The sequence below is a fragment of the Phyllopteryx taeniolatus genome, chromosome 17 (assembly GCF_024500385.1).
Source record: "Phyllopteryx taeniolatus isolate TA_2022b chromosome 17, UOR_Ptae_1.2, whole genome shotgun sequence".
Taxonomy (NCBI): Eukaryota; Metazoa; Chordata; class Actinopteri; order Syngnathiformes; family Syngnathidae; genus Phyllopteryx; species Phyllopteryx taeniolatus.
Genome location: NC_084518.1, coordinates 11,887,774 through 11,906,204, shown reverse-complemented (window position 1 = coordinate 11,906,204; position 18,431 = coordinate 11,887,774). Strand labels below are relative to the sequence as shown.

Genomic DNA, 18,431 nt, shown 5'->3' with positions numbered 1-18,431 from the left:
AAATCAGATGGTGGTGCCATTATTTTATTTAAAAACAGAATGACTGTGTTTGGTCACATTTCTCTTTTATTACCCATTACAATTAAATTAACCCTTCCCATTCATTCTCTACATTCACACCAAGCACATTAAATAAAAATTGTTTTATGACATGAATCAGTGAGGACATTTCTTTCATTCAGGACACACTTTGATGTCCAGTATGAAGAGGAAAAACAGATATGAACCGCTTCCAAGACATTGAAATAACATGAGACAGATGACACAAAAACACGATTCCTGCCAGTAAACACCCCTTAGAGTGCACACATACATGCACACACTGGTAGGCCCACGCACAGACGCGAGGTCCTTCAAGGGTCCGTATATTAAAAGGTACACTGTGTAACATTTTCAGTTGTTTACTGGCCAAAACTGATGTCTGCGTTTACAAATGTGTTATCATTGGTGTATTGTGGCTTCGGCTAGTAATTTGAAACATTCTCGTAAGCAAAGAATTTGTGAATTATTTATACACAAGCGTGGTGACCCAGTAGGGGAGCACCATGACAGTCTGCCATGTTGAAACTACGGCCGCCGTAAGAGGACAAGCACCACCAACGCGGAAATTCATTATGCGGCAATTCAGGGCAAAGATTGAGACACTGGAGGAGAAGATCAGCTTATTACCACACCCCTGCAAATCTGCAAGACTGCAGCAGCATACTGCAGGACCACAGATATGCAATGGAGACAGTTATGATTAAAAAGCAAACACACATGCAACTTAGCGCCGCGTACCTTCGTCCAAATGATGTGTTGCCATTGCTCGCTAGTGGGCTTCATCATGTTAAGGTCTTGCATCCACCAGTTGGTAACATGAGATGCTAATGATTTTTAATTTTTAAACTGCTCCGAAGTGTAGCCACACCACACACGCACACAACGGAGGCACTTGGTCCGGCAGGTCGCTGCTCCATTCTGTATTTAGGATTTTGTACGGTTCCAAACCATTTAAACTGGCCTGTGGCTTCATGGTCTAGTTTTTCTTTGTAAAATCAGTCAAGTTTTTCTTTGTAAAATCCTATCTGTTTCTTGCATTTTAACATGTTTTTCAGTCATGGAAAACACACAGCGATTGTACAGCCTGCTCAGTAAGCTACTGCGGCAGCCTCAACCCACAATGCAAAGCGGTTTCCAAGCCCTATTTCATTCAGTTTTGTTAGACAGTGTTGTTTACAATAGGCAGGATAGCACGTTAGGGCCAACTGTCACGGATTAGTCTGTGCTCCGACAAATTTTCCTATCTTCGAAGGGTTACCGTTGTTGCCATACGTGTTTGGAAAATTAAGGCGTGAGAATGCACTAATCGTTTGGATGTAATACACAATTTCAACAATAGATGGGAGTAATTCTGACACAGTATCCCTTTAAGACAAATACTTCAAAACACGCAAGCACGCACACGCATACACAGCATCTGTGTCAAGTCAAGGGGGAGGGATCCTGTTGTATCTGAGCGAAGCTGAGGTTCAAAGGTCAGCCGTGGCTGCGTGTACGTGGCTGCTTTTGCCGCCTTGGCTTCAAGATGACATAGCGCCTGTAGCTAGTGTGGTGGTCGGAGAGGAAGGGGATGTAAAATGCTCTGAAGATCGGAGAGGACCTGAAAGTGGAGAAAGAGGCCGTTTTGAGGTTAATGTCATTTCCTATATGTGGAATTCGGTTTTTAATTTAAGCAAAAATATCCACCCATAGAATAGGAAAATTTTACGTGGATTTCTTAAAACATGTAAACATAGCTTGCCTCAAAAACCCCAACCAATGTCTTAAAACTCACGCATTTATACTACCTATATCAATAGAATCACAGTATTTTTAATTTTAAGTTTAACAATGATTACTCATAAACAGTAATACAATCTCAAGCTACCTTGATTAGGACTTAAAAGGGGTGGGGGAGTGGGGTTGGGGGGGGTGCGATACTTGCAGCAGGCGAAATTCTCTTGCGCAAAAATTGCCTGGTAAGAAAAGAACAAGCACATTTTGCCTTGATCTGAGATATTTGATTGTGGTTAGATTTAAATTTTTGCAGTGGATCGTCTGTAAAGTAAATAATATTCAGTAGCTGCCTCGATTTTATTTATGGCTTTTAATTTATGTTCAGTTTTTTCATATATTTATTAGTAAGGTAAACGCTTTGCACAGTGCGCAGTACAGTGACTATAAATAAAAGAATTCAATAATTCTTTTTAGCAGAGGGATGAAAAACTTTTCCTACTAGGGGGCCATTTCATTTGTTTTTTTTTTAAATATATAAAATTGTCCATTATCAAATTGCTGAAAACCTATGATGATGTCCTTGGTTTAGAATGGAGTTCCATTCCGACGTTAGCAACTAGAGATGAAACAGTGTAAGATACATATACCGATAAACTATGTTGAAATTCCAAATCAGCAGTATTTTAGTCTTTTAAAAGCTTGACTATAGCCAACTTGAATTTATGAGTTAGAGCTATACTGTGAGCTCAAACGTCATCTTGAAATCTTATTCCTATTATTCAAAATGTTAAAATTGACCCAAATCTGTTTGTTTATGTAGTAGCCTGATGGAAAATAAAAAGAGTGAATTTTGTAAAATTATGTCTATTCCTCAAACATTTTTAATTTAAATTGTAAAAGATTGTCAAAATATTTTATTAAAAGGAGGATAATTAAAACAAAGCTTTAATGGAGTCCCACCACCATTAAATACATACAGTATGATGAAAATTACAGGCCTCTCTCATCTTTTTAAGTAGGAGAACTTGCACAATTGGTGGCTGACTAAATACTTTTTTGCCCCACTGTAACATCTTTGTCATTTAAAGTAAATTTTGCAGGGTCTTGTAAATGTGAAAATTCCTTTTGGGTTTTGCTGTTGACAATTTCTAATGTCAAAAAGCACATAGGATTGCAGTGTTGTTGTTGTTTTTTTTAATTAAAATATAAAATATTTTTGGAGTGTGTATCTAGAATTATTTTGGTTTGTTTACATTTCTTTTGGCGGCACGGTGGCCGACTGGTTAGAGCGTCAGCCTCACAGTTCTGAGGAGTGGGGTTCAATCCCCGGTCCCGCCTGTGTGGAGTTTGCATGTTCTCCCCGTGCCTGTGTGGGTTTTCTCCGGGCACTCCGGTTTCCTCCCACATCCCAAAAACATGCATGAATTGGAGACTCTAAATTGCCCATAGGTGTGAATGTGAGTGCGAATGGATGTTTGTTTGTATGTGCCCTGCGATTGGCTGGCAACCAGTTCAGGGTGTACCCCTGTAGTAACCGTGTAGAAACATGTTGGTAGATCTGCGTGATGAATACCTGGAAGCCTGAAGAAAAGGCTTATAGGCAATGACGTTCCACTCTTCTTTGTTGGCTGCGTAGCGTGGTTCACGTGGCGTTTCTTCTTCTGTGTCGAGGTCTACCAGGTAGTGGCAGTGCCGGATGTCCACCTGTATGGAGCCATCATTACACACTTGGTCATGTCACTGACAGCTCATAAAGATTCCATGTAGCGGGGAAAGCACGTCTTACATATCTGCTGGGCTCCTCCAGATTTTGATCGTTCATATCAGCAGGTATGAGCTGCGTGGCCAGAGGACCCGAGGCGTACGGTTTAGGAAGTTGACCTTTGAACTCGCTTTGGATGAAGTGTAGTTGCCAACTGGAGATCAAGAACAGGAAACGGTGACAGTTGTTAAGCTATAAGCGTACGTAATTTAATGGCCATTCAAAAAAAATTACCTTGTTTGGGAAAATTAACTATAGATGATCAACTACTTATTTTTAGTGATGAATGAATAATAGAACATTAAGGTTAGTGTTTTTTTGTCTAATATAAACCACTAACTATATTCACACAAGTAACACAAATGAAAATAAAATGGCATAATACAAAGGCTCCAAACTAAACCTTCACCACCTCAAAACAAAACAAAAACATAATATTAAATAAGAAACAATCAAAATAATTTTAAATGAGGTGGGAATTGGCGCTCTTAAAATAATGTTCCTATGTATTAAATCGATGTATATAATACGAGTTTCACATTTTGAATTAAACTACTAAAATAAATGGACTATTCTACAATGCGGTTTTCAAATTTATTGAGCTGTACCTACATTATATTGCAATATTTACAATGATGTGTTTTCTTTACTTCAAGCAACGAACTTTGCGCTCTTTCTGTTTACTTCCTGTACTTTGGCAACCTGGCAAGGTAGAAAGTTCGGACCTAACTGCACTTGCTTCTGATTGCTGCCAATGGAATCCATTATGCCTCCAATGCTTCAAAATGTAACGACTACACAACTTAACCATATCGATGTGAATCTATCCATCCATCCTTTTTCTCCAGTGCTTGTACTCATTAGGGTCATGGGTGAGCTGGAGTCTATCTCAGCTGACTTTGGGCAAGAGGCGGGGTCACCGTGGACTTCTTTTGACAAAAACCTATTCACCCCTATGCACAATTTAGAATCTACAATGAACCTAAAGCACGTTTTTGGAACGTGAGAGGAAGCCTAAGGACCTGCAGCAAACCCATGAAAGCACAAGAAGACCATGCAGCTTCCACAGAGGATTTGAGACCCAGAACTGCGAGGCGGACGTGTTAACCACCTGCACTTCCCTGATGTCAATTTCTATCATTCAAATATAACATGAAGAACAAATGCCTATAGCTAGTCTTATAGGTTGGAATCATGACTACTGACTTGTGAGGAAGAAGGAAGCTGCTCGGGAAGCGGTACCACTCCTTGCCCACGCACACGCTAACTGGTCTGCCTTCGGGGACCGTGTGCAGAGTCGTGTCCTTGGCGATGTGGAGAAACTCTGGGTAAAGGTCTAGAGGGGCGTGATAGCCTGTAGGGTGGGAGAGAGAGCAGGGAACGAACAAAAGTGAAGCCCACTGAGACACAAAGAGCTGTGTCCACATACTCACACACCCACCTCTGAAGAGGGCGACGGTACGAGATAGTGACACCACAGCAAAGACCACAACCGCGCTAAGCGCCAGCCAATTGGAGGACACAGTGTAGTGCTCCAGTCGGTAGCGCTGGAACAGGAAGTGGTAGCATTTCTGCAGGAAGAAAAAGGAATGGGAAACCGATCGTCACCCTTCGGTGGAAACGACGGCTGTAAACCCACCTGTAAAGACGAGAGGGCCACGGCGCCGCTGAGGCAGATGAGAGGGTAGATGGGAAAGAGGAAGCGCTCTTCTTTGTGAGGTCGGGTGAAGAAAACCAACATCCACAGGTACATGGGAGACAGAGTCAGCCAGTAGGGACGGCCTAGGTTCTGCACTGCAGAAAACACACAATGCATGGAAGCAAAAGAGCAGGTACCATCAAAGAACCATCATTTTCTCACACACCCAAACACATAGACCCACACGCATCCACCCACTCACTCATTGTCACGCACACACACACACACACGGACATACTCAATCACTCACTCTCACCATTGAACTTGTGCAGCAGCGTCTCCATGAGAGCAGTGAGCGGCAGGGAAAAGAGCGCCAGAACAAACACCAGGTTGAAGTTCAGGGCCCCATTCAGAAAGTAGAAGTGCCACGGCTCCGTACCTTGGAAGAAACCCCACACAAAAGATGCTCTACATTGCAATTTAGGGTCAGAAAATCTGTTAAATGCACATTTGAAAAGACTTCAAACATGCTTCCTGAACAGAATCAATGAACACTAGTAGAGTTGTACGATATGACGTTTATGTCATTGTTTTTTTTTTTTGGTTGTGTGTTTTAGTCACTATCAAAAGACATGAAGAATTGCTTGCACCAGATTTAGCATCTTATTTCCATCTGTAATACATTTATCCTTTCATTTTTTCATTCATTTATAGCTCAGCACACAGCCAACATGGCATCCATCTATCTACTTGTATACAATATCCACCCACACGACTATATTCTTCTTCGTTTCATATCTAGTACATCTCTTATCTACTGTACGCACTCCTTTTACATGGTGCCCCAAAAGTTCAGACTGAGATATCACAGTCAAGCTTTCAGAACAAGATGAGAATCTCGTGTTCCTGAAACAGTTCATTTATGAGACCTTTTACTGGATAAAATTGAGCGCTTCCTCTTGTGTTGTATTTATCTTAATTCTTTGCATTTTATTCCTTGAAAAGTGGTTATACTACCAGATATTTTCAATGGTATTTATTTAGCCACTGGATTTTGTGTTTTATTTTATTCTTATAAGTGTTTTTTTCCCCCTTTTATTGTGTGGCCGATATAAAATATGTATTTTATAAATAAACGGCTATGGCACGGTGAGAGATTGGTTAGCGCGTCTGCCTCACAGTTCTGAGGAACGGGGTTCAATCCCGGGCACCAGCTGTGTGGAGTTTGCATGTTCTCCCCGTACCTGCGTGGGTTTTCTCCGGGCACTCCGGTTTCCTCCCACATCCCAAAAACATGCATGGTAGGTTAATTGAAGTCTCTAAATTGCCCGTAGGTGTGAATGTGAGTGTGAATGGTTGTTTGTTTACGTGTGCCCTGCGATTGGCTGGCAACCGGTTCAGGGTATACCCCGCCTCCTGCCCGATGATAGCTGGGATAGGCTCCGGCACTCCCGTGACCCTTTTGAGGATAAGGGGCTCAGAAAATGGATGGATGAATAAATAAACGGCGAAAAGATCACAGAAAATTGAATTTAATTTTATCAAAATATACATAGTTATCGGGATATAGAATTATCTGTAACAGGATCTACATTTTTGTCCATATCACACACCTCTACGCACTGGTCACGACACAATCTGATGCATTAAGTAAGTTATTAAGTAATGCATTCACAACACAATTATTGGCTGAAAAGGCTGTTAATGTAGCTTGCCTATTGGCTCTAACTTGGTGGTGTGTGTGTGTGTACCAAATGAAATGTCTGATGACACTTTTAATCAACCATCCATCCATTTCTATAAGACTTGTCCTCATTAAGGTCACAGATGAGTTGGAGCCTATCCCGGCTGACAAAGTCCGAGAGGTTGGGTACACCCTGAACTGATCGCCGAGCAATCAGAGGGCACATCTAGATAAACAATCATGCATACTAATGGACAATTTAGAGTCCTAATTAAACCTAACATGCATGTTTTTGGAATTTGGGAGGAAAGCCGGAGTGCCTGGAGAAACCCCACAAAAGCACGGGGATAACATGGAAACTCAAACCTTTGACGTCCTTGACTTTGAGGCTGATATGCTAACCACGAGTCTCACGTGCGAAATTGTATTGTTGGGTGCAGGCTCCCTCTAGAGTCCAAAGAACGCCATCCAGCTTGAAACTGAGCTTTCATCCATTCATCCATTTTCCGTATTGCTTATCCTCACTAGGGTCACGGGTGTAAATGAATATGTAAAAAGAAAAACAAACAACAGCATTTACACCTCCTCAAAGGTCAGCTAACGTGGCGTAATTTTAAATGGGCATGATGCCACTGCTTACTTTATGCCTGGTGCTTGTGCCAACATGATAAAATAATATACAGTGGTGTGTGTTAATTACCATACAGATCGGGCCCATGTGGTGTGAAGACATTATACAGTAGAATATTGAGAGGGGCTACCACCAGTTTGCCATAAAAGAAAGAGTCCACTGCCACCAAGGGACCCTGAAAAAAGACCAAATAATTACATTTTGCACGGATTAAAGTTTACCTCATTTGGACATTATTCTTTCACTGGTAATATGTTCAGTCAAATTTGTCTTCTTTTTTACCAGCAGTAGCAGCAGAGCAACAGCTGTCCAGGTGATAAAACATCTCCACTGTCTCTTTATCACAAGCAGGTCAAACGCAATTGGCACCCTGCAGAGAAAACGCAGCAAAGTGGTAAATGAAAAAAGGAAATTTTAATGAACAGGTTATAAGTAGGCAATCTGTTTGATGAGAGTACCCAATTACAGCAGAAAAAGGCCAGCCAACGATTGCGCCGGCAGCTACCCCCATAATGGCTAAAGGCGTGGAGTCCTGGAACCAACCAGTCATGGCGACCAGTGTTGTATACATGCAGAAGGAGGAGGGCAGGAATGCTGCGGAAGTGAAGGAAACAAGGATGAGGAATCATGGCACCAGAAACACACAAAAAGAATTCTGATAAATATTAACAACCTGCAGATGAGCTGAACATTCCGGTGCTCAGGACAAGAAAAGCCAGCATCAGGCGGCCGATGTGCAAGCCGAATTTCTTGCAAACGGCCCTAGACACACACAGCAAATGCTAATCGACACTATATTAGTATCTGCACTCACCGGACAGTTTAAGAGGTACACCAGCACAATCTAATGACATCCTACAATGACGTGTAAGCTCAAGTTTCCATTATACTGATTGTATTTTGCCCCGCCGATGAAGCTAACTCAGGTAAACATCCATCCATCCATCCATTGTCAACACCGCTTATCCTGGTTAGGGTCGCGGGGTGCCGGAACCTATCCCAGCTGACTTCGGGCGAAAGGCGGACTACACCCTGAACTGGTCGCCAGTCAGTCACAAATAGACACGGACAACCATTCAAAGTCAGGCAAGTGTACCACTACACTATCAGTGACTCTAAGGTAAACAAAAGATTAAAAATGTCTCCCTAATAGAAGTTATAATTTATTCGTATTAATGCAAATAATTAAATATTAATAATAAGGACCACTTTGTGAGTGGAGCGAGTGGTTGCGTGTGAGGCAGGCAAGCAACGAGGATGGACTGCCAATGAGTAATAAGAGATAATGTTGTGCTTTTAAAACATGAAAACGGTGAAGAAAAGGGGAGTTCAAGCTGTTTAGTTGTTAATATTAGTTTGATTGATAGATTGTGTCGACCCAAAATAGGTGCATTGATTTCAGATGATTAATTCAAAAAGGGAAATGCATAGATTCATTAAACATGGATACTTTGCAGAAAGCCAGTTCCCAACTATTTTCTGTATTAAAAATCATTTGGATTCTGTCTTATATAATATTCTAATTTCTTCAGATGGTGAAGTTTGGGATTTCATTAGCTATAGGTTATGATGATCAAAATTAGATAATCAAAGTATTTTACTCAGTGTGTATTAAATCTATGTGATACACAAGTTTCCCTTCAAGAATTGACATACTGAAATAAATGAAGTTTTCCACGATATTCAAATTTATTGAGTTGCACCAGTATTTTGGCAAATTTATCAAGAAAGAATGGAGACATTCAAAATGCTCACATTGAAACGTTTTCTTTGTGTTTCTTTAATATTTACTGCATTTTATTTACTTCCGTTTAGGGGGAACCTGTGCAAGCACTTTGATTTTCAAAAGCAAAATTGATCTAACATAAATTTAGCAAATGTTTCATTTGGCCTTCCAGTTAAGTGCTTAATGCAACAATAAATTATGTGCAAATTGTACTTATTTATTTCATTTGACAATCATTCAGTGGTGACAATTTTTGCTTAAATTAATATTAATTCAATATTTGTGAATTAATCATTTCTGATATGGAAACCCTTTAACTTTTAATTGAGAACCCCTGTCTAAAAGAATAAAAAAGGCTCATTACTTGACGGGTACACAAGGGAGAGCTACAGGTCCACACGTTGTCACATAAACCAAGGTGTTGCGTATAAAAGAAGATTATGAACTCACTTGTAGAAATAGAGCTCACAGGCACAGCAGCAGAATGCAAGGACACATCGCACAAAGTAGAACACCAAGACCTGCAACACAAGCGTTAACAAACGGCTTGCTCCGTCCTGCATGTGTTCTCGTGTGATGTCAGACGCAGAACAAGTACTTACCTTGCTTGTTTGCAGTACATGGGCGTGCAAACAGGCCGGGAGAGCGTGAAGCCACAAGTAAGTGTAGGACCTGATGGCATACAATGGCGAGTATTCCCACGTTTGCATCCCTGTGCCATAAAGCAGGTAGTGCATCTGTCAGAAAAGAGTCATCACAACTATTATGCACATTAACAGTTTAAGACGACTAAAGAGTAACCTGCAAGCAAGTAAGAAGTGTTGCAAATATACAATTTAACACAGTGCCCAGGTATTTTAATAACATATCTGTGCTATGCTTTCTGCAAAATAACCCAAGAATAAAGAATTATATACATTATATACAGTGAATCCCCGATATTTGCGGGGGATACAGAACGACCCCTGCTGCGAATACCAAAAATCTGCAAATAATTGACAGCCCCCTGAAAGGGGTTTTTAATTGCATATACGTGCCGCAAGATGGCCATAAAAAACTAAATTTTTCACAATATGTCACCGTTAAGCACCATTAGTTTTTTTTCCCCCCCATCTAATACGCACAGGCTCCCAGTAGTTGAAGGTCTCATCGCAGTCGGAGATGTTGCTTAGCAACGCTGCACAGAAGCGTGCCGACAGCAAACATTTGAATGCAGTCGAGCCTTCCGGGGCCCATACTTGCCCACCGCGACTTATTGACCTATGGAAGAAACACATGGACATTAAGAGTTGTTTAATACCTAAAGGGGCGGCACAGTGGACGACTGGTTAGCACATCTACCTCACAGTTCTGAGAACCTGGGTTCAAATTCAGGCTCGCCTGTGTGGAGTTTGCCTGTTCTCCCCGTGCCTCCGTTGTTTTTTTTCTATGGGTACTCCGGTTTCCTCCCGACATCCCAAAAACATGCATGGTAGGTTAATTGAAGACTATAAATCACCCTTAGGTGTGAATGTGAGTGCAAATGGTTGCTTGTTTACAGTATATGTGCCCTGCAATTGGCTGACAACCAGTTCAGGGTGTACCCCGCCTCTCGCCCAGAGTCAGCTGGGATAGGCTCCAGCACGCCCGCAACCCTAGTGAGGATAAGCGGTATGGAAAATGGATGAATGAATGAATACCTAAAAGGTACTTTACTGGGGTATTTATCACCAGCCACAACATTAGGTACACCAGCACAAATCATTCATCCATTTTCTCCTGTTAAGGGTGACAGGGAGAAACCCATGCAAGTACAGGCGGAACATGCAAACTCCACATACGAAGGCGGGAGCTGAGATTCAACCTCGAACCGCAGAACTGTGAGTCAGACGTGCTAACCACTGTGTCACTGTGCTGCTTGAGCATAATTCAAGGAATTTCAAATCAATAGCTGTAAAGTACAACCACAGAACTAAGCACCTCCCTGACATTGTCAAGAAAAATGTTTTGCTTCATATTGCTATTTTTATACAGTTTTCTCTCATATTGGATTTATTTCGATTTAGATTGTGCAGATGTATCTATTCTAATGGCATGTCTGGTACAGGTAAGTGCAATAGTACCGGGTGATTCATCAATGTTATTGATTAATTCAAGTTCATTTGAGGTTCCCCCCGCCCACAGCTTCTATAGTTCAAAGCACGGCTACGCTGATGTGCACTGCTAGCACCAATAACACGGCTGCCAAACAACCCGAGCTAGTTTACAACAGCACAGTCGGTGTTGCCAAATTGGTGACTTTGCACTTACTCTTTAGCGACCTTCCAACCTGTCAAGTGATTATTTAAAAAGCTACTAACAACTTTAATTCCCACCAGGAAACAGACAACATGAGCATAAATTATTTTTTGCTATCAAAGGTAAAAAACAAAGAGCAAAATTTCATCATGATATGCTTTTTCTAAGCAAAGAGGGATAATCAATTAAAATCGGAAATGTTTATTTTTTATTTTTTATAAATTTATTTTAAACCCATATCACTCAGACCTACTTCAAAATACATGTTATATCTGAATTCTTAACCTACTTGACTTTTACATAATACAGTGTATACTTACTATTAATGTGTCAATAGCTTAAATTGCCCCCTTTAAGCAATAAAGGTTTATATAAGTAGTGCTACTCAAGCATTTCTCCAGTTTCACACATCATCAGATTAGTTCAATTAACTGGCTCAAGCGGTGCAGCTTAGTAAGGATCTTGACCTGAGTGACACGTCACCTTAAAAGTGAGATCAAATTTATATTCAATATTTAATATTCGTGATGGCACAATGCAACGTACGGTGTGTCGATGGTGTGCCAGAAAGGTGACATAATTATCAGCGAATGTGCCATACATAAATCAGGCAGCAGGGGAGAATGGAGATTGAATGAAGATGACCAGCCCACTTGACGTCAACAATGCTATTGTTTCAGAAGTGGAAACACGGCTGCGAAAACACTGGATCAAAACTGATTGTAAATATGGCTTTCGAGCGAGCATTCATAGCTGCTGCCACGAAACTGGTATGAGAGTCGCTAGGTGGCTAGCTTTGTAGTTCCCCTGCCCGAGCTGTCAGTCAACCCGGGGATGGACGTAACACCAGCGGCGTGTCTACTGTCCCTCGTCCCCGCCTCGTACTCACTCTTGCCGAGTCTCTGTGACTTTGCTCTCATCGCCCCCTTTCTCCTCTTTCGGCGTTCGAGCCTCTGTGGAGACGTTGACGTTATTCGCATCTTGTCTGCTGCCTCGTCTACTTCGCTGGCGGAGCGCCTTGGCCGCCATGTTTCCCGACGAAGCTACTCCGAGTCGCCCTTCGTTTATTTCCGTCACCGCTCGGCTCGGGACACGAACGAGAGCCGCTGATTGGTCAATAACATCCGCTATCGTCACGCTTGCGATGAAATGTTTCTCTATGCTGCTTAAATTGTTGGAAATCTGGGGTCGTGTAGTATCCCCCAGAATTGGACCGGTGTTGCGATATCTCATTGATTTTTTTAATGAATGTTTTAAATCAGTGGTAGTGACAGTGAAATATGCATGGTTGAGGGGACTTTTATTTTGAAATACAATATCAGATCTTCATCAAACCTCTTTTAGTGGAGTCCTTGGTGGTCTGTCACACAGATCTGGACTTGTCTTGCGATACCAATGGGATTATGTTGGTGTGGCTTTAGGTCAGTAGGTAGAACAGGTTCGAATCCCTGCTACGACTGTCGAAGTGTCCTTGGGCAAGACACTGAACCCTAATTTGCTCGCAGTGGGCCTGGCAGCGCCTCGCATGGCAGCAATCGCCCATTGGTTTATGAATGTGTGTGTGAATGTGAGGCTTTGTAAAGCGCTTTGGGCACTGTGATGGTATAGATAAAGCGCTATATAAGTGCACTCCATTTACCATTTATTTTTCCTAAAAAAATAAAAAAAAAATTTTTTTTGAATGCATGTCAAGATTCAAATTAACTTTGCTGGTTGCATTCCTTAACCGAAGAGCATTGACGTCCGTATTATTGGCAAGCTTTTATTTTGAAGGTGGCTTTCGCGGCGAGTTGGCGACCTATTACCGTAATGCCTAGTATGAACAAAATTAGGGTGGCTGGCTTGACTGCTACTTTACGAGTGGAGGCTTGCTTGACCGCAGTATTCGACTGCCTGTTTTGCTCATGACTGGACTCAGTGGTTGATTATTGTCTGGCCGTATTGTATGGTGTATTGCTATATGTGTATGTGCATAATTATATGTATGTATTTGAGCTATTGAATTTGATTTGACGATTGTATTTGATTATTTATTTTGGCGCATTGACTGTGAGCTGCGAGGTGGCTGAATTTCCCCAACGGGATAAATACATTTATTAACTACCTATCTATTGCTGTCTCACCTCACAGAAGGAAATACAAAATAATTTCCAGTTTGTGTAGATTCTCCTAATTTTGAAGATATAACGACCTCTCAATTGTAAAACAATTCTGGAATATGTTTTGGTAACATTATATGAACTTTGTACATGATCTGTGTGGTTTGGAATTTAACTTGTGTGCAAATTTTAATAATTTTGACTGCTACAAGAGTGAATGTCGTCCAGATGGCCGACGTTGTTGATGATCCTTATTGCCCGTTTTTTTTTTTAAATAGCTGTACAGTAATCTTGTCTCTAACTCAAAACCATCTATAATGAAATAACATCAATGGCATGTGTAGGTTGTGAAATACAAGCAAATCATTTAAAGTACTTCATTTATTGTAAACAAATGACTGTTTACAGTACTCCAGTTTACATAATGCACTGCAATGTGCACATTTATTCACCAACTTATTGTTTAGTATTGAGTCCCTTATTGTTTAGTATTGAGTCCCTTATCTAAACAACAACTTATTGTTTAGATGAGTCCCTTATTCTTTTATTTTTTTTTGCATATATTGCACAATACCAAGCTCCAAGGCTCTTTCTGCACATACAACTCAACTATTAAATAACACTGATTAATAACAATGTATATGACTAAAACACTGGCATATTGTCTTATTTCCATTCCTTCTATAGATTGTACCGAATTACTCTAGAGCAGTGATTACCAATGACTGCACCAAAGACAAAAGCATGAAATGCTCTTCCACTACCACCACTTCAACCACAGCATCATTATTTCAGTATACAGTACTTTGTTTGATGGTCTTCCATGAAATAATTAAAAGTATTGGCCTTGAATCAATAAAGGTTGGGAAGCCCTCGAGAGCACTCTGGTAATGTATCCAGACAGAGTTTGATCACATGTTTGAGCACACAGAAGTGCTTTTTCAAAGGCGTAGCCTAAATTAAACTTCATGTGAAACACTGTTTCACAACATTTGACTCATTTCAAGGTTCTCATTTACATTTAATGAAAAAGTCTTAAAAAAATTATAGTTTGCAGACAAACTGAGGAATATTAGCTGCTACCTGATTGTCACTTCCAAGCATGAGGACAGTAATGACTCCAAGCGTTTGTGGAACTGGAGGGCTTGTGTGTGTGACAGTGCATGTGTGTGGGAGTGGTAAATGAGCCTGTAGCAGTAGCTGGTCTGGCTCAGGTCCGGATGTGAAAATTTATCAATGAGTTTAACATGCTCCACATTCCCGCAGGAGGCCTCTCGGACCAGCGCATGGAACTTCTTTTCCTCCCACGCCGTCCCCGTCCAGAAGCTAATGTCGAAGCTAAAGAGCTCAGGGAACAGAGAGTACGCGGTGAAAGGTGTCCCAGGCATTGGCCGGAGGACAAACTGCTGCAAGAAGCGTGGGTCATGTGACCACAACAGACGCCAGTCTGGAAGTGAGAACATGAGCACAGCGAGGAGGTCCAGATTTAAAGACACTGTCACGCTGAGGAGGCTGACATCACTTGTACTACTTGTGAGCACTTTACCGATTAACCCCTTCGGTTGTGCCATCAGATGCAGACCTTCCTGCTTGGTAACCATGGAGACGCCGTAGGGAGCTAGCAGCATTCCCAAAGTTTGCTCAAGAACTTTGACTGGCTCGTACATTTTAGGGAGAACACCAGTGAAGAGGAGCTCGTGGAAGACAGGCAGAGCCCAGTGCTGGACCGGAACATTTCTGAACACCAGACCACTGATTCCAAAAAGTTTGCTTGCCACACCATTCCATTTCCCACTATGCTCCAGATTAATTCCCTTATCTTGTTTTTTTTCCATTTCTGTCTCTCCAGTGGTCAACTCTTCTTTTTTCGCGACAAGTGTTTCCATCTGGGGGCGCAGTGAGGGACGCAATATATAAAGAGCAGTTTCCCCCTCAAGGTCAACATCAGGAGAGCATAATGACCTTATCCCCTCCACTCCCTTACTATTCAACACCTTGTCCATTGGCTTTGAGACAACGCACGACCCTCGAACCTGACTCGCCAATTCCTCTGTGGAGGTACAAGCCTCGCAGTTCAGCTCTTTCTGACACCCGTGAATCCAGTAGAACAGTGTGCGGTCTATGTCAGGGTAGCACAAATTCAACTGTTTGGCTCTGAGGAGGACAGGAAGGGTCTCTGTCGCCATGGAGACCGCCCACTTTTCCTGTAGCCTCTCGAGAAGAAAATCTTGCACCAATTTGACAGGATGGACAGAATCTGAAGCGAGAAAGCCCCTGAAGAAAGAGCAGAAAGACAGTAAAAAACTTCAATGGCACTTGGCTCCATCCATTTACTTTACTGCTTATCCTGTTGAGGAACACAGCAGGAGCTCATGACTTAGAATAAAAAGCAGTCTCAATTTTCGGGCAAGTGTGAGTTAGAATCAGTTTCACATAAACTGTAACAATGTCACTTTACATCAACCACTATAATTTTTTATGCCATTTTACCATTATCAATGGCCCTTGCGAAGGTTTAATCATTAGTATTAACTAGTACGTTTATAGTACCTTGACTAAGATTGACACATCATTCATTGGGTTGGATCGATTTGGCTCATGACCTTCAAAAATGATGAGAGGCACACAGAATGGACAGATGGATGGATTAATATTTTTTAGATTATCTCTAATTACTCCGTGGGTGATTGAAAATGTCCATCAAAATCGGTTAATTAATTTAGTTTGGAAGCAACAATTGGTTGGCGGTTGCTTAACTCGCTGACATTGGTTTCTTTATAATAGAACTATTATTGGCAATGTTTAACAGATTGTTTCTCGTGTAATTATCTAGCACTTAATTTATTTTTATCAAAATTATTAATTAGACAAAATGGCATCAAAATCTGTTCACTAGGTTTTACATAATCCTAGGTTATATTTTAATCATAGTCCAACATCCACACACACACTGTATAGCAAATATGAGGGAAAGTGTTTAGGTTAAATACCGAGACGTGTAATCACTGAGTTCTGCTGGTATGTTGTACTGGACTTTCTCTCCTTCCACAGTTTCTTCGACTTTAAATACTTGAGGGCAACTGAAGGGGGCGCTGCGAGTAAACACATGGAGCAAAGCATTCTCCAAATGGAAGCCTTTATCTTGACTCCTATGGAAAAAGGGAACTCAATAAAACATCTTCCAATCCCACATTAAGAGAACAACCTGTCTGTTTAAACACTCACCTTTACATCTTACCTGTATCCTGTGCACTTGTAGCTCTGGTATTTGTCACTCTCGAAAGGGCGGACATCATTGAGGATGAGGTGTCCCTCTGCCGCCATGGCAACCACCTGCCAGCTGTTGTGTCGCTCTCGCCTCGGCTGGTCGGCCGGCGTCCCGCCCTGTCCGTTGCACAGGGAAACGTGAACCTCTCCGTGTTCAGCTAACACCTGAATGCAACTGGAGGGACAATGCCACAAAAGCGACAGTTGAATGGATTGCAATCTGCAGTTGATACTAACTGAACTTCTTGGGGTTAATCAGAGGCACTTTAAATGGTGGCAGATGTGTGCTAACACCTATCTAACAAGAATTTGTGATTGGTTAATTCTGAACACTGCCACATCCCCAGTTATAAGAGGGTGTGCACATGTGCAACCACATTATCTTAGTTATTTTTTACGCCCCCTGTCGAAAAGCTCTTTTCTTTTTTTTTCTTTTTTTTAGCAATTGAGTTGCACAGGTTATAGATCACATTGATGGTGAATAATGTTTTGAAATGATTTATCGTGGATGATTTTATCTTATTTATCACAAAAACTTGGCATTGGAACAAGGGTGTGTAGACATTTTATATCCACTTTATCCATCTACTGTATCTATCATTATCAAAGATGATTTAATTATTCCTGATACTGCGTTTGCTAAGTATATTATGTATCATAAAATGTTTCACAAAGTAAACACTATAATAATAACAGTCAATTTATTAGTGTGACTTTGAAGCCACTGCATCTCTGTAGTGCATCTCTTTGTTTCCCTCGGTAGGACAAAATTTTACCTGAGAAAGAAGTCTTTGAGAAGTTGCCTGTTCTTTTTAACGCCACTCTTTCTCCCGCAGTGTGGGAAGTTAAATACCACACGGTCAAACAAATGCCCTTGCAGGGATGCGTATTCCCCAAGCTTTGTGCTGTCTATCTCGAAAAGCACACTTCCACCTGAGGGGGAAAAAAAGTCACAACAAAATACAACATATGCAACAAAACCGTACAGTAATTTTAGGAAGTTTAATCATCCAAATCCTCACCGGAGTCCTTGATGCTCTGCATGTTATTGAATGCGCCTTCCTGGCGCAGTGCCTCCTCCTGAGGCTGCATACAAGTGGCCGTGACGCTCACCTCCGATGGTAAGCGGCACAAACCAGCGGAAAACGAAAAGTTCCCTTCTCCCACCAGCAATATTGACAGTGAACGAGACATATCCAACCGATAGGTCACAGGGCGCGCGCGAGAAGAAAAAAAGAAAATATCCTACAGGTTTCTAAAAGTATTCTCCCTTCTCGTCGCAAAAGAAACGCGCGTGAGAGTCGGGTGTTAAACCGACTTAAATAATAGGCATTTTGTTGTCTGAGCAATTAAATTGAGTTTTGCTGTCTTGTAGGCTAAAACCGTCTGACGTCTTGATTTACTGTGCCTCAGGCAGCACGCGAAAGCTCAGAATTAATCTCACCTCCAGGCTGATTTCGTATACGGTGTTTCAATTTGAGTAGTCTGACAGGAAACACGGCTGTTGATATTAGTATCCTAATTGTAAAAATAATAATCCAACAATATTTACAGTATTTATCCAAGACCTGTGAATTATAAATTAATT

The 18,431-nt window shown here is 41.4% G+C and overlaps 2 protein-coding genes across 2 annotated transcripts; both read right to left on the bottom strand.

Annotated features, from left to right (window-relative positions):
• Nucleotides 1-8: 8 nt before the first annotated feature.
• Nucleotides 9-12,546, bottom strand: alg9 (ALG9 alpha-1,2-mannosyltransferase). Its single transcript, XM_061752194.1, has 15 exons — nucleotides 12,367-12,546; nucleotides 10,325-10,460; nucleotides 9,803-9,937; nucleotides 9,651-9,721; nucleotides 8,148-8,236; nucleotides 7,933-8,068; nucleotides 7,757-7,844; nucleotides 7,544-7,649; nucleotides 5,476-5,598; nucleotides 5,160-5,314; nucleotides 4,962-5,091; nucleotides 4,727-4,874; nucleotides 3,545-3,674; nucleotides 3,332-3,462; nucleotides 9-1,642 (listed from the first exon to the last, which is right to left on the bottom strand). The coding sequence occupies exons 1-15, from the start codon at nucleotides 12,504-12,506 to the stop codon at nucleotides 1,519-1,521; spliced, it is 1,842 nt and encodes a 613-aa protein (XP_061608178.1). The 5' UTR covers nucleotides 12,507-12,546; the 3' UTR covers nucleotides 9-1,518.
• A 1,393-nt stretch (nucleotides 12,547-13,939) lies between these two features.
• On the bottom strand, nucleotides 13,940-18,306 carry fdxacb1 (ferredoxin-fold anticodon binding domain containing 1). The gene is made up of 5 exons (XM_061752705.1): nucleotides 17,866-18,306; nucleotides 17,620-17,776; nucleotides 16,815-17,018; nucleotides 16,567-16,725; nucleotides 13,940-15,850 (listed from the first exon to the last, which is right to left on the bottom strand). The coding sequence occupies exons 1-5, from the start codon at nucleotides 18,035-18,037 to the stop codon at nucleotides 14,656-14,658; spliced, it is 1,887 nt and encodes a 628-aa protein (XP_061608689.1). The 5' UTR covers nucleotides 18,038-18,306; the 3' UTR covers nucleotides 13,940-14,655.
• Nucleotides 18,307-18,431: the final 125 nt, after the last annotated feature.

Coding starts and splice junctions, on each gene's coding strand:
- fdxacb1 (XM_061752705.1), bottom strand. CDS start 18,037: ATGTCTCGTTCACTGTCAATATTGCTGGTGGGAGAAGGGAACTTTTCG. Junction 17,019..17,619: donor CTCAAAGACTTCTTTCTCAG/GTAAAATTTTGT, acceptor TTGTCCCTCCAG/TTGCATTCAGGTGTTAGCTG. Junction 16,726..16,814: donor TACAAGTGCACAGGATACAG/GTAAGATGTAAA, acceptor CTTTTTCCATAG/GAGTCAAGATAAAGGCTTCC.
- alg9 (XM_061752194.1), bottom strand. CDS start 12,506: ATGGCGGCCAAGGCGCTCCGCCAGCGAAGTAGACGAGGCAGCAGACAA. Junction 9,938..10,324: donor CCTTCAACTACTGGGAGCCT/GTGCGTATTAGA, acceptor CTTTTCTGACAG/ATGCACTACCTGCTTTATGG. Junction 5,599..7,543: donor ACATGGGCCCGATCTGTATG/GTAATTAACACA, acceptor GTTTCTTCCAAG/GTACGGAGCCGTGGCACTTC.